Below are 24,156 nucleotides of genomic sequence, written 5' to 3'. Positions count from 1 at the left end.
AAAAAAAAAAAAAAAAAAAAAAAAAGGAGGAATTATAAAAAGCACAATAATTCTCTCACAGGACTGTTTGGGCAATTTCCAGGCACTGGAGATTAGTTCCTTCAGATTTTCAGACGTGATAGCAGAGGCCAGAAACAGACCCACAGACAGTTTCCTTCTGGATCAGCTTGTGAAGGGACTGGTCCTTCTGCCAGTCCATTCTCGTTTCTGCTGTAGCATTCCTTTTCCCACATGGTCCACTTATTTGATCCCTTTTTTCCCCTCCAAGACCACTACAATGTAACGACCCATCCGAAAGCTAAATCTAAACACCAGTGCCCTCCTGCATCCACCCATTTCCCTTAGCCACTGCCCGGTTACATTCTGGTCATCACCAAGTCTGTGCTTTGAGACCAAGGCAACGATCCCGTACCCGCCTGGTGTGTCCTGCCCTGCGAGGGGCTGCTCCTGGGGCCGTCCCCGGCTGCGTTGAAAGCAGAGATGCAGACCATGTACCGCGTGTGGCTGGTCAGGTTTTTGAGCCGGACGGTTGTCTCAGGGAGGAAAAGGACCTTCACTTTCTCTGTGTCATTTTGGATGTCACTCTCCCAGTAGTAAACCTGTTGGGACAGTGAGATGTTTTAGTATATCCCACACCTAGGAAACATCTGGGCATTGCAGCTATAAAACATCAGGAAGATGGTGCAGTCTTGCTCTGGACTCCTGCATTAAATGGGATACTAACGCTTTTCACCACGTGCCAAATCTTTTCTCTTCCTTTGGCAAATTCCCCTGACTCCAGTGACCACGTAGCTGAGTACATCACTCAAAAATAGAGCACAGGCTGAAGAATATGGCCTAATGACAGCAGATATGAGCTGCCAGAGTTCAGCGATGAGAGGTCAGTCTTTAAATTCTCCCTGAAATTCTAGCTGCCCGTCAGCACTGGCATCCCGATACGACGGTCCATAATTCACCTCTGTATGCACACAACGGTTTCACCATTTGTCTTCACAGGACAGCCAAGCAAATGCCTTCCTGAAGAGGGTAATAACGACTTTCCCTAAAGTTCCTTGAGGTACTTTTTCCCATTCTTCCCTTACATAATTTTTATCCTGATGCCATAAAATTAGGCTTTGGAGAATTGGTTTCCAAGAGGAAAAGTGGTGCCAGCCCTACTTATTGGACAGGCCTGGCAGCGAGAGCATTACAACAGGCCAAAGCAAGCCAGAAAGTTGAGAGAACGAGCCAAGGCAAGACTCCACCTTGGCTCTACAAGCCAAGCTGTTAGAACCATCTATATACGTACAAAAGGAAAAGAACATGAATTGATATATAAGGATGCTTGTTACTGCCAAGAAGGGATGCCAGATTATTCACATTGGCTTGGCTTTTCTTCGCTTATGGACCTAAATTCATGGAGAGAGGCAGAGCCAGACATTGAACCCAAGCCAAGCTCCAGTGTTTGTAGACTTGCCCATTTCCACTCTCTGAGGGTCCGTTCTCATGCTGGAGAAGCTAAACAACATGCCTCTGCAACGTGCTCATCTCCTACGAACCAAATGCAATTAATAGTATGATTTAATTTTGTTTAAGTTAAGGAAATGAAATAATTCTTCTGAAATCTGACCTGGCTCAGGCCTGGAGAAAGTTCTGCTTTTCCTAATGGCTTGTAACATTTGATAGATAGAAAGCTCAGTTACTTTTCTTCGATACATTTCTTGCCCCTAGCTCTTGTGTGTCTGTTGCTTTTTGGAGCAGATATGTTGCCTGCATAAGTGGAGCTGCCGCCTTATCTGCGTACCCTGTTTCCCCACGGCCTCCTTCTCCACAAATAGCAACACACTCTTCCTTTTCTCTCCCCCCCAGTCTCATTCTCTTTCTTTTGGTTTTGGGACTCGGTGCCATTTCTCTACTGCAGTCTGAATGCTGTTTTAATTTGCCTCATACAGCGAGGGCGACTGTAGTTTGTAGAGCTATCTCACAAGTAATAGCAACGCCAAGCAAGATAAATGAAACCAGTAGAAACAGGAGGATTGCCTTGTAGCCTTGGATGTTCCCATTTTGGCTGTCGGCGGGAGGGGGGTCCCAGGTGAGCTCCAGCTGGCTTGCAGAAAGGGCGTTTACTTGGATGTTCTGTGGGGCCAGCGCTGGTGCTAGAAGGAAAGGAGAAGAATTAATAGTGACAAGCAGAACTAGTTCATATCCAGGTTGCAGTTTTCCATTTGCGGAAGGACCCAGGCCAGGCTCTGTTTACGCCACAAGTCAGCTACCAGAGTCAGCCCTGGAGGTATCTATATCACAGGGAAGTCTCAGCCCAGGTGGGCCGAGGAGCAGCCGGGCCTCCGGACGTGGTTATGTTCTGTCCCACACAGACTGGGTTAGACATTGAATCGGCTCAATCCTGCCAGCAGCTTTGGAAAAGAAAGGAGAATTTTATCTTCATTCTGCGGTAACGTTTGGGGCTTGCCTTTGGCAGCGGCACTGCGCTCCTGACCGACCACTCTTGAAAGTAACTGGGAGCAACGCAGCCCCCTTGCCACCGTCAGCCTGGCCTGCCACTCAGCAGCAAGTCTTTATAACAGCCTGTTTGCAAGGCTCCAAGACTTAGGGCCAAAATACTGTCTAAAAGTACCTCCAAAACCAGTCAGACACTAATCAATTCAACTAATATTTTATGTATGACAAAATGACTTTTAGTTTGCTACTTGTTAGCTCTGCTTTGATTATACTGTCACATATACATGCTGGCCCTCTTTGGCTCCTGATGGCATTTCTTCTTTGCATTGTGCTGTGCTAGAAAACGAATCTTTCAGTGCACCTGGGTCACACCATCCTTCCCTTTGTCGGGATCCAACTTGGTGCAGGTGGATTTTCTTCCCCAGCAGCCAGCAAGGACGGTCTGTTTTCCCGACCTGCTGTCCCTGTCTCCGGCAGGTCTTAACAAAACAGCACATGTTCTGTTTACAGAGAAGGTGCCGAAGCGTGTCCCGTTCAAACTCCAGAATTAGGAAGAGAAAGGCAGGGCAAAGGGTACGCTTCTCCTTTCTCCATGTTCACGGTGCTGTAGCCTTCACCCAGGCCACCTGAGAAAGCTGCCTCTCTTCTCTCAGCCCCTTTATGGGCCATAAATAGGAGTGATAAAACATTCACTACTTGAGTTAGATAGCCCCAGTTATCAGTTCCTCTGGAGACTTCTTTCTTTAGAGAGAATGACCTTCATAAGTCACACTTTTCTACCAATACTCCCTCCCCCCAGAGTTATAAAATAAAATAGTAATTAACACCCACTCAGCCTGACACCAACTATTTATTTTGTTCTAACTGTGTGGTTTCCATATTATCACTGCCCACCCTGCCGTTAATGGAAATGTTAATAACCAGCGCCAGGTTGTTGTGACAGATGCTTGGGCTCATTATCAGAAATTCTTATTTACCGCTCCATTAAACGACAGAATCGCACAAAAAAACAATTCAATCAAAACTAACTGGAGGAATTTTAACAGCCACATTAATAATCCAAAACATAAATAAAGTTAATGTCTTTTGCATGTTTGCCATCGGCAACTCTATTGCAAAATTATTGCTGTACAATTAAACGTGAAAGGCAAAATTGAAAATAGCCTTTATCCCAGTGCTCAGTTCAAACTATTTGTTTATTATATTTTTTCATTTCCTTTTTGGCTGGATGTAGCGAATGCATGAGGTGACAATGACCATCAGCGAAATACAGCGTGTTCACAGGGGTGCACTCGTCCAATTGCTGCCCTGTCTTCTGCACTTTGCGGGGGAGCGGAGGGAGCAGCTAGCCGGCTGGCTGGCTGCATTCAGTGCACTGTAGCGTCCTTCTGTTAAGGACCAAACATCTCAAGATTTTGAGACTTTCACAGCACACATCAGAGTGCGAGGCCAAACTGATCACACAGCACAAACCTGAAAATACACCTCGGAGATTTCCAGACGATGACACGCTCAGGGAAACAGGAATATGTACAATCACAGAAGAAAATGGATCACTTTAGCAATGTGTTTTCTTTCTAGGTAGTGACACTACTGTCTGTCCTGAGCTGACAGCTTCAAAGTGCTCTCAATACCCAGGTCTGAAGCAGTGTCTACAATAGCATTTTTCTTTGGATCCCATGTGCCAGCCTGCAACAATTGCCGCTTCCGAGATGCGACCATTAGAAGAGCCGGTGTGCGCAGCCTGCTGCCAGAAAAACACCGCTTTTCCTCAAACCACTTTTGGAGCACATCTAAGAAACACAATGGTTAAAAATTGCCAGTGATCATTCTCCTCTGACACGCTCGCTGCCGGAGCTGCACTTTTGCTGGCACAGCAGTGGAAAATTTGATGGGGGGGGGGGAAGACAATGTGGAAAAAGACATTTCCCTTCGCTACCCCAGAGCCTCTATGAGATGTAAATTGTTTGGTTTTGTGCCTTGTGAGTCTGTCCCTCTGTTCAACTTTCAAAGGGTGATGTGTCCCTCCTCTTCTAAGCACAGATTTCTTGTTGACAGCAAGGGAGAGCAGAAAAGTGCTGCTGATGCTTGATGTGGCTCTGTGCAGACAGCACGTTACATTAAGGGTGAAATGAAATACTTCAAAAAGAAGGAAACACATCCCTAAAGACTCGTACCTGTTTGAAACCTCCAACCATTCACCGAATGTATGGACAGTCTGTGCCAATAAAAGCAAGTGCATTTTAAAGGTGAATTCAAAAGCCTTTTACCTTCTAGGAATGTAGTTGAAGATTACTGAGCTCTGAATTTTTTCATGGCTGTTGAAATCACGAATACATAAAAAGCAAGGTTAAAGCTGCGTACCTCACGCTGCTTGAGGTATTAGTGACATGATCAACTATAGCAGAAGTGACACAGACCCCTGAGGGTCTAAACTCAGCTCTTGGCAGGTGGAAAGCGTTTCACTTTCCCTGAAAAAAAACCAGTATGTATTCATGAAGTCTAATTCTGTGCATGTATCCTGCCTTGGAATCTCATGCAGATATTTGTAAACATTTCTTTTCTTATCTGATTTCAATTCACCTTTGAGATTGTCTCCTTGAAACTCTCTCTCAGCCAAAAAGTAAGAAGAAAGGCTGAGCAGGTTGTATAGTAATTACTAAAAAAACATCATCATCTATGGACTGGGATGATATTGGCAGGATCACGTAAAGACAACAAATCTATCTGGAAATGCAAGAGAGAGTCAAAATGAGCCCATGAATAAAGTTACACATCTAAATCCACATTTAAACATATCACTGCCCCCATTTTCCAGTCGTACTGAACAGCCTCTGCTCACGCTGCAGTCAATTTGAGCTTGCAAATGCTTATAACCTTTAAAGAGAAGGTGCTTAAAATCCCCAGTGGCCTGCCCGCACCGGAGCTCTGTGCATTGCAGAAGGTTCGCCTTAGTTTTTCTCGCTGCTTGCTTTGGATATTTGCTCTCTGGGCTGTGTGGCACTGAGAGCTTTTCATCAATATGAAACTACTATTCCTTTTCTTAGTGACAGTTGCCACGATGCTATGTAGCACAGGTAGGCTACAAATCTTTGTGATTCATTGGGTAAACCTAATAACTGTTTTTATGAAGCATTCCTTGCTGCTCTTAATCTGCTCCAATTTCTGGGTAGCAAAGGATTTCTCTGATTTTCTAATTGTTTCTATAGTGCCAGTATTATGTCAGGAAACTCACAGACAAGTCTGGAGCAAGATTCCCCTATACTCATGCCATTTAAATAAACATGCAGGCAAAAAATGAGGAGAAAAATGCAGTGAAAGAGACTGAAGATTTTCTGTGCATCAGCTTGATCCCACAGTTCCAAACAATCCCAAGCAAATTTCTGTTTTGTAAAGACCTCTGATCCTTTTCTATCTAGCAAGCATTTCCCCCCCAGTTCATCAAAGCATGCTTTTGTGAACATGCCTGCTTTTATTCCCTAGTAATCAATATATTTGCATTTTGGTGTTAGCACCTAGAGGCCAGAATCTCATTGCACAATGTGTTGCATAAACACAGAACAAAGAGACAGCTCCAGGCCTAAAAAGCCTCTAATCTGTATGTCTACACACTATAATGGCGGGGTGGTTGCAGCATGTTCTGACGTATCAGCTGTAATCTTACCTACCTAGTAACAACAAGAGAGAATACACAGCAATATTCAATGTAGCATGTGCTGACACTTAAAGCATGCACACACAGCACCTCCAAAGTTTACACGCTGGTTCCTGGCACACACAGTCATGGAAAATAGAGCTGGAAAGGATTTGGAGAGGGCTCAGACATCCATCCTCCTGCGTCACAGCGGGATCAGCTCGGCTGGTCAGATGTTCCTGTAATCTCAATCACTGACCTCTTTCCAGATTCCCCCACCATCCCCACACAAACTCTGCCAGCATATCCCTATTTTTAAAACTCTTAAAATAACTCTCAGGTTGCTTTTTTTTTTTTTTAATGTCTAGCCTAAACCATCCTCGCCGCATTGAAGTTCTGTCCCTGCAGTGACATGGAGAACAGATTGTTTCTTCTCCTGTTGCAGCCACTGCCCTCAAGTTATGGCGTAGATAAGCAACAGTTAAGTGGATTATAAAAGCCAAACACAACAAAACAAACAGAAGGTCACAAGATAAAACAGCCAGACTGATCTGCAGAATGGGCAAAGCAAAACGCAAGAGGTTTTCCTGCAGTATGGGCTCAGAGAAGGAATGCAAGGATGTTACCTCCCACGAAAGAACAGAGAGGTGCATCTGCAGATGTTTGCAGTCACTCCTTCCACGAAGGAAAAGCAGCACGAGAGAAAAATATTCAGTGTATATTGGCCATTTTCTTACAGTGTCTGCGAAAGAGAGGTGGGAGCAAGGAACGCTTCCCCTGTGCAGCAGTACCTCTGTGCCATCAGGAATGCTGCGTGAGCGATGCTGATTAGTTCAATAACAATTAGTTAATAGTGCTTCAAAAACAGCTACTGTGAAGCTGCTTTCCGCTGTGACAAAGCGGCACAAGCTATATTTAGAATGTAAAACATGTTTCCCACCAATTTCTGGCTGTTTTAAGCTAGGCTACGTTTTGTGATGGAAGTACGTGCTTTTTCCGAGGACTGCACTTTCTGGTGTTACTCAGATGTATTTCAGATGCAATAAGACAGGCAGACCCACGCACAAAAGATGTGGGTCTTAACCCCTCCAACGCAACTCCATTTGCTAACATTGGACCTGAGTGCTCCTACCCTCTTTATTCAGGCATGACAATTTGGCACCAAAACCTAGTGCTCTGCCAGTTGTTAACTTCAGCAGGCTCGTGGCACCCTGCAACTTGAAATAAGTCTCAGGAAAGGAGTCTGGTCTCCTCCATCTTCGAGAAACCCAACCTCCTACTGGGTGGGGGTGTGTGTAAAGCAGTTGCAATAGCCAGGTTTTAGTAGGAAATAACCCTTTTTTCAGGGATGTTGATACATGTGATATATGTGTTGATTTACATGGTTGCATAGATCAGTGTAAGAGAAATTGAAACATTTCCTAGTGTACAAGAGACCAATGGAAGTCAATACAGGAAGAACTTGAACAACATCCCTCTCACCCTCATGAACGCTGATGAAGAGGGAGCACAATCTAATCGATGCAAAAATACAAAGATAAACAGACAAACCTACCTTGGTGGAGAAGAAGGGGTGGAGAGGAGAAAGAGAATAGCTGTCAGGATGGGGACTTTGGGAATCCAGCACACTCGCAATCGCTTTACTCTGTGCCATATTATCCGGGTAGGCAAACACTTGGCCCCCTCCCCGTATACTACACTTAGTACAGTAGCTGTTTTTTGCCACATCAAATTTTTAAGGGTATTAAAGTCATGAAAAAGCATAAATAAAAGCAGCTGCAAATGATACCCAAATGTAACATAGCCAGCTTCTTTGCTTAGCACTGGGAAGCTTCCCAACATTGACTAGGCATGTCTTCAGCATCTGCAGAGATACGAGAGGGAGGCGGGGGTGGAAGGAGGAAGGAAGGAGACATGACATTCACCGCACATATCGGAAAAACACTGAAATGAAACAAGGACTAGAAATGGAGTATCCTTTCCACAGATCCAGACTCTAGGAGGTTATCTGCCAATGCCTTTTTTTTTAACTGAGGCGGCAATCATGTCCTAAGGAAACCTCTACGGATATGATTTATTCATGAAGAACCTTCATAAACTGGCAAGTGACTCAAGCAGAAGTAATTCTCATCCTGTCCCTCACCATCTCTTCCAGCGGTGGTGAAAACACTGTTGCTGTGATTGCTAATCTTTTAATATGGGGTTCAGATTTCCCAATGAGCCATGTGCAATCCAGGATTTTCATGGGACAGACACGATCTGGAGTGATGCAGAAAAAGTTACCATGATCGCATTACAATGCCTACAACCGAGGCAAATCTCACGGAGCAGTACTGTGAAATAGTTAGAGCCTGCAAACAAAAACTACACACTTCTCTTTTGCTGAAGCCCACAGTTCTACTTAGCTAATACAAACTTAAAATAGGCTATCACATTGCATACTGAGATTATCCATCAAGGGACTGAGAACGCCCGGCCCAAAAGTAAAGCCCTTACAGAACTGTCAAACTGCCTCTGGAAAGGGCATACAGGTGGTTAAAACAGGAAGGGGGGAAAAGAGTAAAATGAGCTTTTTCCTCTATTTCTTTTGTGTCAACAAGGATAGGATCACACACAGGCAGGCAGCCCATCAGTCAGCAGAGACAGACCCATGAGCAGGAACAGCAAAAGCCTGACAAGCATTAGGTATGCGCAAACAAACATACAGGCACAAACCTACAAGCTAAAATCCCCTCTCACTTACACCAATGCAAATTAGGGTTAGCTCCGCTAAAGCTAGCAGAGCTCATCCAGTGTGAAAGTTGTGTAACAGAGCAGCGTCAGCTCTGATGAGCGCAGGATTCACTGCCCAGGAGGTACTGAAGGTTGTTCAAGGGTGCAAGGGATGGTGAAAAACTGCTGAGTGCTTGATACTCTGGCCTGATCCTCCCTCATGTGCACTGGGAGGAGCGGGAGCAGCGCCGGGTGGGAAAGCACCGCTCTCAACAGCTGAAGCCCACAGTTCTACTTAGCTAATACAAACTTAAAATAGGCTATCACATTGCATACTGAGATTATCCATCAAGGGACTGAGAATGCCCGGCCCAAAAGTAAAGAAAGCCCTTACAGAACTGTCAAACTGCCTCTGGAAAGGGCATACAGGTGGTTAAAACAGGAAGGGGGGAAAAGAGTAAAATGAGCTTTTTCCTCTATTTCTTTTGTGTCAACAAGGATAGGATCACACACAGGCAGGCAGCCCATCAGTCAGCAGAGACAGACCCATGAGCAGGAACAGCAAAAGCCTGACAAGCATTAGGTATGCGCAAACAAACATACAGGCACAAACCTACAAGCTAAAATCCCCTCTCACTTACACCAATGCAAATTAGGGTTAGCTCCGCTAAAGCTAGCAGAGCTCATCCAGTGTGAAAGTTGTGTAACAGAGCAGCGTCAGCTCTGATGAGCGCAGGATTCACTGCCCAGGAGGTACTGAAGGTTGTTCAAGGGTGCAAGGGATGGTGAAAAACTGCTGAGTGCTTGATACTCTGGCCTGATCCTCCCTCATGTGCACTGGGAGGAGCGGGAGCAGCGCCGGGTGGGAAAGCACCGCTCTCAACATTCTTAAAAAAGTCTACCCATTAGACAGAGGCAAAATTACCTACTTCAAACTATTTCCCCAGGCTTTCCGGTTCCCAAGACTCCTCCCTCCTCCATTTATAAGTTGTGTTCCACTCATTATAATTTGTTAATCCCACACTCTAATATCATAATAGCACAAGTTCATGGCAGCCGACAAAAGCACCCACTTAAAGTTCACTAACAGTAACGGCAGCACCTACTAAAACCTAATAAGCACCGAAAACTCCTTATGCTCCACTAAAGTCAAGAGAGCGTATCAAATAATTAGGGTGAATCTCCACTGAGTTTGCCATATACCAAATGTTAAAAGCCGTATCGGATAAAAGTCAAACTGAGCAGGTGAGAACTGCCACTGCGATAACCTTTCACTGTGGCTTTAATGCAAATTTAGGTAGCTGACCCCCATGATGGATTAATTTAGGATTTACAGATTGCAATGGTCAGGGAACCCCAGGGAGCCCACGGAGGACTGTGGTCTTGTGCTCCTGGGGAGAGGGAGATTAAATTTACATTTTCTTGACTCTGAATGAGAGTTTTCTCTTTCTTTGTTTATTTTGCAGTCATAGCATCCCCGAGTTCACCACTGTGGTCTTATACACCCATATCATCTCAGTGTCCAGATTGCTGTGGCCAAAATGTTTTAGAATATTGCCAATTCATACTTTCATAAGAAAAAATGGCAACTTTTTTGTTTTCAGTCTACAACAGGCAACCTGCAACGCCTCCAGTTCCATGATTGACGATGGATACAGCAAACAGATGTCAGAAAAGAAAACCGACTGTGTTTCTCTACAGCTGGCTTCACAGCAAAGCTGTAGAAAGGAGGCAAAGCCACGGGAGTTGAGACCCATATGAAAAGACTTACAACATTTTGCTCACATATCCCAGGATGACTGAAAGCAAGCAGAGCAGGACTGCACAATTAGAGGAAATAGAAATGTGGCTGCAAATATAACCCTTTAGTCAAAAAGACTGGAACTCCAGTCTGTGTCTGCTTGAGTACGAGTTATCAGCCAGGGGCTTCCCCACTTCTTTACCAGTGCAATTCATGGTCTCTTTTACATTACTGATTGCTCAGGTTTGTGAAAGGAAGGTTAATTCCTTTGCTTTTAATGGAGTAGCTCTGCTGTTAGTTCAGTGAGGCTTTGCATACGCGATCAGGCTTCTCATCCCTCTGCCCTTCGTGTACTGTGCAGGGATGTCCCTGCACTCGGTTCTTCACAGGCCATATAACACTGCAGCAGAACAGCTAATTTGTCCTACCACTCCCACTGCTGCTTGCACCAACTACAGAACAAAGACAGGAGTCCTGATGATGGATTTGAGTACGGAGAGTCTGACTGTCTCGGGCTACAGTCAGTACTGAAAATCGACATCAAATTGTTGGGTTTGTGAGATGGAAGTTCGTCATCTGAGCAAAACGTCGCATGGCAATTGCAGTCCAACGCCACCCACACCAGCAATAGCAGTGGCAGAGGTAAGTAAAGCACAGTTGATCAAAAACTGGTGATATTTTTGCTTGGACAGAAACAGCTTTCCTACACTGAGACGTGATAAAAAGAGGCAATTACACCAGAGCTAAGCAGGAGCTGCCGCACTGTATAAAGTATTGTGCTGTACCAAAGGCTGCTTATGACCAATATTAACAACTTAATGAGCTGTTAATGAGGCGCGCATTCAGCTTTTACTTGCAGCATGAAAACACTGCAAATCATTTTAGGGAGCTTCTGGATTGTCAATGGAGAATTAAAGATGTCAGATAAGCCCATCAAATCTATGTCTCAATCTGGACACTGCTTTTCAGTGCATTCTCTTAAAATTCCTTTTCCTATATGGTAGAATAACTTGCTTTGACAGCAGTACGACTCTCACTTAGACTTTGCTTCCTTCTGCCTTGACATTAGATTTCAGTCTCCAGAGAGCTGCAGGGGTGTCTTTTTGACATGTTGACATTAAGGACACTTCTTTCACAGACTCACACTGGCACGGTTACTTTCTGTCTTACCATTATAAAAGCAGCTACTGAGCTAAGCTACCAAATTTGGAAGTTTAATTACAAAACCTTTGTGCTCATCTGTAAACAGATTAAGAATGTAAAACTACCATTAAAAAAAATAGCCAGTTTGAATAAGAAAGGGAGCCAAGGTTTATATAGAAAATTCATATCCATAATTCCCCAGCACTGCAGCAATACCAGTAACACACAAGGAATGACTAATGCTCTAATGTAGGCACACTTTAGTTTGTTATTTTTTACTGTCCTGTCACAGCCCTGCAGGATTAGATAATGCAGCCGAGTGCTATCTATACTGCTATTAGCACCAGTGGAGCTGCATTGATGGGAACAACAAATCCAAATTGGACTTGCCGCAGACAAGCCCCAAGTGGAAACCATGTATAGAGTGAGCCTGGAGGAGTTTAAAATCCACCAAGAAATGCTGACAGAATGTACCCAGTGGCTGATCCTACTCTCAGAAACTGAATGCTGTTGGGATACAGGGATAATGGTTTCCAGTAACGCAAGAGAAACTGAAAAGAGGTTTCTTTCCCAGTGCAAACAGAAAATGTCTCACCACTTTTTTTTCCTCTCCATCTTCCTATAGTTTCCCTTTCTTGCTCTGCTCTGACTTTGCTCTCTCCTTTAGTGCATTGCTGGAGAACATGGCTTGGATCTTTAACTCTGAGCTCAGAGGAGAACTTCTTCCTTAGGGAGAAAGACACTAGGGACAGGATGAAAACCCAGTGTCGCTCCTGGAGCAGGGCATTCCCAGAACAGCTCATTCACAATTGAGCATGATGTTGTAACAGGTCTGCAGATTCTTTAAATTTAAAGGGGAGGGGAAAAGGAAAATCAATGTTTCAAACACCCTGCCATCCCCCAAAAGTAGCCTTTTGCTGATGTTCAGAAGTGTCAACAATTAAAAGGTAAATACCTTTCAAAGGCTTGGTGCTTTTAAAGTGTCAAGGAAGATCAACCCCTTTGTTTAAAGTTTGAGCAAGTGAAACCAATAATTTATTTATCATATTACTTTCCAACAGCTTCCCTCCATCCCCTTTTGTTTATCAAGGGAAGATACTGTCCCTAGGCTGACAGGTTTTAGACTACTGCAATGTGAAATGGCCACGATAATCCTTCTCTTCCCTCCTCCAGTGGCATCTGGGATGGAAATGCCCACCCAGTTCTTCTAGCTGTGCCAGCAGCAATGCGCTCCCTATCTGCATACACACAGTCAGTCACCGAGAGACATGGCCCACGTGTCCCAAACAGATAGGAGAAAACAGCCAAGGGGGCCACAGCAGACTGATTGAAGCTGCCAGCTCTAATGCACTGAAATGTTGTCATTCCTCTTGTAGGCTGTTAACAAGGAGGCACAGGGGACTTCTCTGCACAGCATCTTCCCAGCTACATTTGGGGCAGGGAAGGAGATAAAGCTTCTGTGCTATAAGAGAAAGGGGGGCCCAAGGTAATGCTGAGGGACTTCTTTCTCCAGAGAGCGACCTACGATGGGGAGCTGACACCATGTAGGGTATTTTGTATGAACACAAGAAAAGAGTGAGGCCTGCAGAAACAGATGAAAACACTTGAGGACAAAGCAGCCTTGTTCTGACAACCTTCTCTGGCGTTAGCACGAGAGACAAAGGGACATCGCCCAAACACAGATAACCAAATAAGGGACAAGAGCTCTTTCCTAGAAGCAGCTTATAAAGGGGAGCCACGTGCTTGGAGTCAAGTCTTTGCTTCCTTACGAGGCTTCTTCCTTATTAGCATGGCTTCTTCTCTGTATTTTGTCTTCTCTTTCCCAAACCTAAATCACTTTTTTTGGTCTCGGAGCTTTCCAGATGGTTTCTACTCCTTGCCTGTAAAATGCTGGAGATGGCCAGGCAGCTCGGAGCGGAGCAGAGCTTCCCGCCATGTGTCAGCTACAGGTAGACAAAATAAAGTTTGGCAACTCCAGGAACGCCTGTGGAGCTGCAGGCAGGAGGGCAGATGAAAATAATTGCAGATAACAGTGGGAAATTTCCTTTGGCATCTGCAAGCTTTGCACCAAAAAGTACATTCACCAAGAGGTAAGAAAAGAGGGGTAAGAAGAGTCATCCCCCTGTCCCGCTCCCGTTCCTTTCCAAGCTACAGTTTCACTTTGAAGCAAGTGAGATGGCCAGGAAACCTGCTTTTCCAAAAGACGATGCTAACAGCCAAGACGGCATTTCAATGGAGGACTTCTAAGAAGACTCTGTCTTGCAGCTCTTTTTACTCCTTCCCTTTCCCATTGCAAAACCAGCTCTCAGAGATCATTATTAAAAAGAACAACAACAACAAACCAGCCTTGTGAATTCTGAAGGTCACCAATGTCACCATCAGTTATAATGACACACATCACTCCCCTCTTCACACAAATGGATTTAGAACCTGTTTAAAGGTTAGTGTCTCTCGGTGCACTTCACCCCTTCTGCTAGATTCTCTCTGCACACATGCGCTCTCCTCCAGCAGCAGCTGCTGGAAGAAATTATGAATTCCATTATTTTTCATCCAGAACAGCTTTGCAGTATATGGGAGAAGCACTGGAGGCTGCAGGCTCGTTAGCACAGGATTTGTATTGCCGCCTTCCATTTTATTCACCTTCCCAAACTAGTTGAAGCATGCCTGCCCCAAACCTGTGATTTCTGTTTAATTAAAATGCAGGTAGTGGAGTCTCCTGAACTCCAGAGCCCACCACACAATCAGATAGTGACAGCGACCTGGTAGAATAATGCTCTTGATATAGTGGCTGCTCTAACAGAGTCTTAATTTCAGTTGAGCAGAACAGCACCTCTGGTAGCAGCTGCATTTAGGGCTGGGATGAATATCAGTACACAGCCTCTCGCTGAACACCCACTGCCTTCCCAATCAAAGCCGGCATCCCTGACAGCTGAACTGTTAAATGAATTAACAAGGCAAGAAGGGGGCTTGCCGACGGGGCTGCAACTCCCTTCCTAATTTCTGCAAGTGGCGGCTTTCAATTTTTCTGTCATTTGTCGGGAGATGCACATGGTTCTCTAATGAGCAGGGCAGAGCTGCAGCCAGCCCTAAAAACGTGACGTTATGTGGATCTTCTGGTCTGTGGAGGAGAGGGATCCAGATGCTTGAGGCAGGTGGGGGAATGACATTGGCTTTCTTCAGACTGCACAGGCAGTGCATCCTTCCCGGCTGCACTGAGTGCAAGGACTCCCAGCCCGCTCTCCTGGCATGAGGAAGAATTGCTCTTCACATCAGTGAGTTTTGCAAACGTCCAGGTAGAACTCAAAATGCAGCCTTTGCTGAGGCTTTGATCTTAGGGGCTACTGCAACAAGAAAAAGGTTTTGCTCCACCTGTAGCACAAAAACCCCCACAAACCCCCAAACACTTGCACCCAGCTCCCTTATTCAGCAGGCAATTCAGGAGACAGAGGTCTGTTACTCGTGTCTGGCCCCTTGTCTACCAGCAGGTTGTTTTCTCCCAAAATTTCCCCCTGCCCATCGGTCAGAGCCAAGTGAGACCAGCGCACTCGGGCTGCCCGAGGAGGCGGCCATCTGGGGTACAGCTCAATGGCATGCCAGAGCTCCAGAGAAACTCCCCATTTGGGTGCTTTTTACTTGTTTGATTGGCAAAACTGCCAGAAGGTTGGTTTTAATGGCTTTTTTTTTTTTTAAGTTTGTCATGGCAAAACTGCCAGAAGGTTGGTTTTAATGGCTTTTTTTTTTTTTCCAAGTTTGTCAGGGGCTCCATTGCCTACTTGAGCTTTTATTGTAAAAATCCAGATACGATGATAGGAAAATCTTCAAATCTAACAGGGGAGAGTGCAAGAGGGAAAGAAGGAATTACAGACGCTCCTCCTTCTGCATCCCTCGTCTGGCTGCACCAAACATAGAAGCTGAACAGCACATCAACCGTCAGTATTATTTCCAGGTGCCCCACACTATATGAAACACCCACCAGGACTGCATAGAATCAGGTATTTTCACTGAACTGGCCCAAACCCAGCACGTTTCTCCAAAGGCACGTGCTGTATATTCCTTTTTACAACCAGGAGAGGAACATTCTTGCACTTACCAGAATTACTGCAACCCTTACGGCAGAACGAAGCACTGTTTAACAGTACTGAGACATAAGTTATCTGGGGCCTTCAGACCAGGGACTAGTCCCCTTCAGTCATTTTGTGTTCAGTGCTATGCCTGTGTTGTCAGCACTTGTTGTTTATTGGGAAGGTTTTCTCCGTTTTTAACATGGATGCCCCTTGCTGAAGCTAAGCAGACCTATTTTTTCCAGCTTGTTGCTTAACTGCCTTTACCACGGGTAAGAACATCAAGCAAACAGTAACAAAAACTTGTATTTCCACAGCACACTTTAACTCAAAGGTGTCACAAATCAATTTAAAACTTAAATTGCAATACCAGCTCCAATCACTTTACTCACAGTATAAATCACAGCCAGTTCTGGAGGTGGAAGAGGCAGTTCTATAACAAAGCATAATAACTTCACAAAACAAGAGTGAAAATCGGCAGGAAGATCCTACCTTCATCATTTCTACCGCATGAACCTGGATTGTCCCTAACCAGAGGTAAATCCAGTACCTCAGAAAACCGTCTGAGTCATGCTACAACTTCGGATATACCAGCCCTGCCTGTGGAAGAAGGTCTCCTGGATATCTGTTTCCTCCCAAGTTTGGCTCCTTCCATTGCCCTGTTCCCTGTCTGAGTTACGATAAGGAAGACCTGGACCGTGGGATTAAAAGACGTGATATAACAGCATTTCCTTGTTTTCCCCAGCTGATTTTCTGTGCCGTGTACATGTGTACAAATGCATGTGCTGGCTCCATTTGCAGCAGTGAGATGTTTAGCTCTGAAACAAAAATGTATTTTGAAGCCAGATACAGTTGGCTCCACTTGGAGCTTTCTCTACTGTAGTTGCAGAAGTAAGTTGGAGCAGCAGCAAACTAGAAAAAAATGTAAATATTGCCAGCTGTCTCTCCAGAACCATGCTGCTCTGATTAATTTATGATGTTTTCAGAGAAAGTTAGTGAACATTACACCATATTTGAAATGAAAAGGTTAAGTAGGGTTTAAAAAAATGTGCAGTAGAGTTTAAAAAAATGTGCTTTGCTTAGTTTTGAGCAATAGAATATTTAATGAATAATAATAAAATGAATTAGTGCTGGGTTTGATAGATTCTACATCCTAGCCTTGAGACAGAAGAACAAAAGTGTAATCAGATTCGTTCACGGCGGCAGACTGAACAACAGGAGGGTGCCTGTTGCCTATTTTTGTTCTAAGCTTCAAAAGATGCTGCTGCAGAAATTGATACCAATAACTAACAACTATTTCAGCACCAGCCTCTCTCCAGCTGGGGTCACCATAAATACGGCACCGCCGCCGTGGCTGTGAGGAAGACATCAGCTATTCCAGTTCTGAGCTGCTCAGCTAGAGTTACTGAGAACAGACTCAGCTGCGGGTTATCTGGGCTCTGCAAAATCGCCTGTTTCACAAAGCATTCAAAGAAGCGTCTAGTTAACTCTCTTGTCCCGATTTTCACCTCTAGCCTTCCAATGGAGGGATTTTAAAATGATCAGCAAGTTACATTTCATAAATACAGCCTGGATTCATGCGCTAGATCCATAATAAGTAAAGGCATGAATAGTGCCACTGACCCTCAGCTTCTGTAGAGCCTGGATGCAGGTATAGAGCCTGCATGTTCCCGAGAGTAATCATCATCTGTGCCTCCAAAGCTAGCATTAAACTGGACACAATGTCTTCTTGACTTCGAGAGCATAAAAATACAGCAAGGTGTGGTGCACAGGTAATGCCTCTGCACAGAGAGCTATAAAATAAAAGAACCAGCTTTCGAAGTCTCCCTTGTTTCGTAGTTTTGTTTCTTTTCCCTTATGGCTTTCCTGTGCTCCGCTTTTCACTTCTTTAAGTTGGGTCAATTTTTCCCTCAAGCTAGTTTGGTATGAACAGTCATCTTCCTGCAATTCCAAAAATATTTTCTTTTCTTTCTTTCAAATGCCCTTTCTCCCTTATTTGTGTAGACCAACTGGCTTGCAAATGGCAAGAAACTGTCAGTGCCAACCTAGTCCAGGAGAGGACACTCAAAAAAACCGTTAGTGATCATGACCGGGGAATTTTTCAAATCATTCCTTTCCCGGACAAATATTAAATATTATCTGGAGAATATTAAAACACGTCAGTACTTTTTAAAAAAAATCTACTCATTTTCCTTTTACCTACCTGCTTCGCCCACAAACACTTCCACTGGCGTGCTGGTAGGGCTCTCGCCAATTACATTATATGCTGTCATTAGTACTTCATATCTCTTGTATTTCTTCAACTCTGAAAAAGGAAAATATCATATTATACGTAATTATTTATATGGTATTACAGGTATTTTTTAGACTCCATCACCTCTTTATCAACAGACTTCTCTCTCGTGAAATACAGCATTAAACAGTACAATTAGTGCAATCTCTACTTCCATCCTTCCTTAATTCACACACCACAACAGGATTTGCATAATTATGAAAGATCTTTGCAATGAATGGCAGCATTTTCCAGTGTTTCCTCATGGCGTTCCTCTTACGAGGAATCATTCCTGATGGGTAGCCAGCTAGAGGAACATCTCTAGGTCATTCTTAATGACAGAAAAAGGCAGGACTTTGCTTTGAAAGTTCAACATATGGGCTCCTTTTGATCTCTACTGGTAGGATAGAACGTGTCTTCAAGCCTTTGCCTAATCCTAGGGACTTTCATCCGGGGAGTCATTTAGCAACTGCACTGCTCAAGAACATCACTGCTGAAGCAGGGTGCAGGAGAAGATCTGCAGCGGGGAATCTGGAGTCCCATTCGAAGTACTGCAGGGGTATCTTGCTCCTTCAAAGTGAGCACAGCCTGAACGTCGATCACAAAGAGAAAGGAGAATTTGAAGTCTGGACTCCATTTGGCCACCAGGCAACCGATTTCTTTGCTGACATATAGAAACTACTCTGACAGATGAGGTAGAAAAGCGAGAGCAGTGATAAAAAAATCTAGAAAAACCCAATTGTATGAGGGTAATTAGTAGATGCAAATGAGGGTGGAGTAGAATCATGTCAACATCATTAGGGGAGGCAGTGCCTGAGCAGTTTCATTTCAGATTTTGCATTTTCAGGATGAAAGAATCAATCCTAACAGAAATGTTTATCATCTGAAGTACTTAACAGTGGAATTAGAGTAAGAGAGTGATCAATAATATAAATTGCTGTATTTAAATGAGCATTGAATTGATTAAGACATGCACGGCCAGGGGTCCAGATTTCTCCCTTTGCCAATAATTTTCTCTGCTATCTATGAATCACACAGTACGCTTAACTCTGTGGCTGACAATATGCCATCGGTTTGGTAAGATTCAGTAAGTCTAATCATACAGGTTCATCTAATTTCAGTTTCACGGAAATGTTTACAAGTGTTGTGCTCCTATATCTGACTCAGAGTCCAGCGTCATTCCCTGGTCTCAGGCATATTGTAAATGATATCCGATACATCACTAACTTTTTGATGTGATACCACTAAACTCAGATGGACTGCAAAACAAGTAGCAAGCAAATCAGCAATAATATTGCTAAGTTCGTAAACAAACAAAAAATAGTAAGATATATAGGATATAGTACTGGGCAGCTTGTACAGGGAAACTTTAATTGCTGCCATGAAAAGCCACAAGGCAGATTTTAGTGTTAACTGCGTGTGGAAGAAAATGGAACACATAAGAGTTCATGCATGCAAGTTTCAGTGGGGATAGGGCTTCATTTTTTTTTTTAGCCCATCACAATCTGTGACTCAAAAGCCTTAGGCAAAACCTATCTAGTGAACCATCATCACCACAAAGCAACTTCCCTTTTAACTCTGTCGAATGCTATTTTATTCATTTCCAATTGAAAACACCTCTGGAGACGCACATAAATTCATTGGGCCCTCTCTAAACTGACCTCCTACTCCACGGAATGCCTGAGCATCGCAATGCTTGAATCATAGGACTAATGATGTGATACAGCTAAATTGAGATGGACTGCAAAATATGTAGCAAGCGAATCAAAATTCATTTAGCATCAGCAATACTGGGTTGTTACAGTCAATAATGTTTTACCTTCCCAGCAGCCACATTTTTACAACAGCTACCTACTTGCATCATCAATGCAAGTCTCTTGATGTAGGGAAAGCAAAGGCTTAAAGAAAAAGAAACTCAAAAAAGCACAATCATTAATCTGTGTTGATTTCTGCTAGATCCACTGAAGAGAACCATAGGAGTTTGCCTATAGTGTATTCTGAACCATTACAAAGAGTCTCATCTAAAGGCAATGTGCACTTACGTGTTAATTCATACGTCGTTAATGCAGAGCTGCTGTTCACTGTCTTGAAGCTGCTTTGGGCTATTCAGGGTAAGCAAAGCAGAAAGCTTGTTACAGTGCAAGGAAATAGTTATTGCAAATGATGTACAGCAGAGACAGAGGCAAATGATGCAACACACACATACACAGTTTGAGCTTTAGGACTATACCTTGAAGGGCAATAAAATCACATCACTCTCTCGTAACACATCAAAAGTATCTCACTCACACGGGGCTGTTTCATTTCCTCCTCAAACAGAGAATCTCACAAATATACAACATAGAAATCTTCTGAATCCTAGACTGAATAGAATAAATTAGTAAAAAGGAAACAATTTCCAGGGGGAAACTCTCAACACTGTATTACATCCTTATTTCTCAACATGCAAAATTCAAAACGTGAAGAGCTGCAGGATAAAGACCGGGAACACAGGCCACAAAAAGCAAACACTTAAAATAGGACAGGACCCGTTTCTTTAAATGTGTGTTAGATTTCCCACAGTTTCACTTAGAAAATTCAATATTCCTGCTGTGAGCGAATTGTAATAATATGCTAAGCTGTGCAAAACCATAGGTCAGCGAGGAACAGATGTATACTAAGGTGAGAATTGTCATATTATGAGGAGAAAGAGGGAAATTTCTCTTAAAATACACTTGTCTCCACCCCTTTCTCTCTCTCTCTCTCGACTCCCTGGATAGGTACAGCATGTTTTTTTCTACTCTACAGCTATTAGGAACATCGCTGCAGGGCCAGCCAAGAAGAGGGAAGAGAGGAAACCAGCAGGTTTCACAGGCTCCCTGGCTTGTGAGACTAGAGAGCATCCAAAGTCATTATTTCATGACAACATACATAGTCATTCAGCTTTTGTCCGGAAAAAACCGCTTATGCATACCTACACCTATAGGAGCTTTACATCTCTACTCTGTCCTGGTCAAAACTCTGTACGGTCTGAGAAGTCTCATTCAGCACTGACCGTATAAGTGAGGTCGGCGTTAGGTGTTTATGTTATATTTAAAGCATCCACTTTTTCCACACCCCCACAAAAATCACTCTTGCTTTTGTAGAAGCCACTTTTATGGGTTCAGAGAAACATGGAAGATGATGTAAGATATTAGAATAGTCTCACTCAACCCTATTCTGCTGCTCTTTGAGTGAGTATTATCTAATTCTGAATATTCCACTGACATCAAACAGGACAAAAGCTGGTCCCTCTGTGAGCACATCTCATGGCTGGACCATATCTGTCAGGCTACTGAGTGCTCACATCTTTGCCTCCCATCATCTTATTCTGCCTATTCTTCCCTCTGATTTCCTTTCTAGCCTTTGTCTAAAAACCCTTTTAATTTTTCTAGTATTCCTCTCCCTCTCCACCTTCTTTCCATGTGAGCCAAAAACCCCAGTGACTAACACGGCATGCATGCACCTTGAAATTCTTGCTCATTTTTGCTATTTTCTTCCACAATAGGGACAAGGACTTTGAAATTGTAAAAATTCTATTTAAAATTTCTCCTCAGCTGTTTTCTTATACTGCAAAAAGAAAAACAAAATGTCAATTATAAAAACTATTAAAAAATAGCAAGAAAAAGGTTCCCAGCTGAGGAAAATGAAGTCTCTCTCTTTTTTGTCTGATGGCAGAACAAAGTATACCAGGGTAATCATGAAATGGAGGTAGCAGAAAGCAGGGAATCAGAGGAGACGTGGCAGACAGAACATCAGTTCAAGCATGCTGGCATAGACTAGCACGTACCATGACAAGCGATGCTGATCAGAGAGAAGTTATTAGCATACTTCAGCATCTTCACCCTGATTGTGTAAAAGCTAAATTATCCCCAGCACTCTTAGACACAATTGTGTGTTATTTCCATGGGGCAAGAGGGCATATAGGGTCTGGTATAACGACGGATTACCATTCTGGGATATCATAGGGTCCAAAACACAGGCTTACGTGTGAGCTCTGCTCTTAAAGCTGAAGGGTTCTGGATGGTTTTGGATTCTGTTCCAGATCCAGTGGTGTAATCCAGCTCCCGATAGTAGATCCGGTATCCCAACAGCAAGCCATTTAGACTCTCAGCTTTGGGTGGCTGAAAAACATTCACGTTAAGAACAGGCTTGTTAAGATGTGCATTGCAACAAACATCCATCACAACGGGCAGTAGCTGACACCGGTCCTGTGCGAAGGGACACGGTGCTCTCTGGTGAATATAGCCATTAATAATAAACAGGATAAAAGGTTGTGTAATTTGAAAAACACAAGTTAAAGGCAACTTTGATGATTTCACTCAGCTGTGGCAATTACAAAAGGTTTTTTACTTAAAAACTGACACCTGATGCACTACACTAAGAGCTAAGCTCCTTTCCTTCTTGATCCACAGAAACTTGTGCGTGATAAAGAATATAAATAAACACGTCCCTGAAAATGCAAGTTGCTGGCCACCAACAGTGCAACAGCAAAACAGTACGTCACTTCTTCCGAGATGAAAAGAAATAAATTATTTTGTCAAAGACAGAATTTCCTTAGTGGCTATTTTCCTTGGGGGCTGTTAATAGAACATTCTTCATTTGGCATTATTTTACTGAAAGACTGATAAGAAAATAACAAAGAATTAGTGTATTCTGGCTTTAATTAGGAAGATGAAAATAGGCCTAATAGCCTCAGAGAGGCATTTAGAGAGGAGTCACAGTGTGATGGACTCCGGTGTGTTGCATAGGTCCAGTCCCACAGGCAAACCCGGGTCTCCTCCGTAACAGCTTGGAGCAATACGGTACGTATGGCCATTGGGCTGGCTCAGATATGAGGTTTTTTTTCTTCTGCAACATGCTGGAAGATGCTCAAAGACAGTACCTCAGCAAGGACTCTTCAGCAGCCCCTCACATCTTCCTTCAGGTACAGATACACAACCAGTACACTGAAAAGAAGATTTTTGTCTGAATGGCTTGCTTAAATAGAGACAAGCAAAGGGATTTTTCAAGTTTGGGAAAAAAATTACTTTCACGAGTCTAATACAGGCTAAGAACTGCAGAGAAGAAAAGATGCCCTGAGCCATTTATCTTCTAAAGATTCTTGCACTGAAATTTAAGGGGCTGAAAGTATAAATGAAAAGGATTTTAATGATGATCTCGCCTTTAATCCAGAAAGATCCCTAACAGTCTTGAGAACTTTACTAAGGAAAACCTTCTGTCCACTGTGGAAAAATTAACTGCTGGTGTGAAATGCTGTCACAATAGAAGGTAATACCACATGTAATTTTAATGAAGAAAGTAAGAATATTTTTACAGGGAAGGAGGAAGATATTTGGTAATAACCTAGCATTCTGCTTCCAGAAAAGACAAGAATTTTCCATTACTTCATTATGATGGCAGGAGGAGAGAGAGGGCTGTCCTGTCTCAGTGCAAAGGACTTTGCTTTGGGAGAGTACTGAAGGAATTAAGTAGAAAGTTTGCAGTTTATGGAAACCAAAAAAGAAAATTATGTGAACCAGAGTATGACAGCTACACAGCTACCGGGAAAACGGACGGAAACTGCTCCTGTAAGAAGCTACCTTCTTTTGCAGTTGTCCTGCCCAGAGCCTGCTGAAAGCAATCCAAATAATCCCAAGATCTTGCTGTACTTGCTCTGCATGGTTGGAGAACCTCATTCATCATTGTTTCATGCTCATTATTGTGCTCCATCCTTTGGAGAAGCTCTGACCACCTTTCACTACTATTCAGCATCTGCATTACAGAATGATCTAGGAATACAGGATTGTGAGGGACCTCAAGAATCATCAGCACTAGGCCCTCAAGACTGCAGAAAGCCAGCTTCTAAAAGTCCTTTTCACAAACAGAACAACCTCCACCAGAAAACAAGCTGATTTTTCTGCTTCCCAGTATTCCTATTGAAAAGCTGTTCCAAGCCTCAATACTTGGGCGATGTCCTGGTTCTGGCTACGATAGAGTTAATTTTCCTTCTAGTAGCTGGTACAGTGCTGTGTTTTGGATTTAGCATGAGAATAATGTTGATAACACACCGATGTTTTAGTTGTTGCTAAGCAGTGCTTGTACTAAGTCAAGGACTTCTCAGCTTCCCATGTTCTACTGACTGAGAAGGCTGGGG

The 24,156-nt window shown here is 43.5% G+C and overlaps 1 protein-coding gene across 1 annotated transcript in view; it reads right to left on the bottom strand.

The window, feature by feature from the left end:
• The window catches only part of SDK1 (sidekick cell adhesion molecule 1), a 436,461-nt gene that overhangs the window by 28,482 nt on the left and 383,823 nt on the right, over positions 1–24,156 (bottom strand). The window contains exons 33-37 of the mRNA XM_019473996.1: positions 22,009–22,144; positions 20,045–20,104; positions 17,934–18,035; positions 2,020–2,135; positions 413–599 (exon numbers count right to left, since the gene is read on the bottom strand). Coding sequence (XP_019329541.1) covers positions 413–599; positions 2,020–2,135; positions 17,934–18,035; positions 20,045–20,104; positions 22,009–22,144 — 601 coding nt within the window. The remainder of the gene's footprint in view (positions 1–412; positions 600–2,019; positions 2,136–17,933; positions 18,036–20,044; positions 20,105–22,008; positions 22,145–24,156) is intronic.

This window comes from Aptenodytes forsteri, unplaced genomic scaffold, assembly GCF_000699145.1.
Source record: "Aptenodytes forsteri isolate BGI_AS27 unplaced genomic scaffold, ASM69914v1 Scaffold55, whole genome shotgun sequence".
Taxonomy (NCBI): Eukaryota; Metazoa; Chordata; class Aves; order Sphenisciformes; family Spheniscidae; genus Aptenodytes; species Aptenodytes forsteri.
This window is presented reverse-complemented; position numbering and strand designations above follow the sequence as displayed.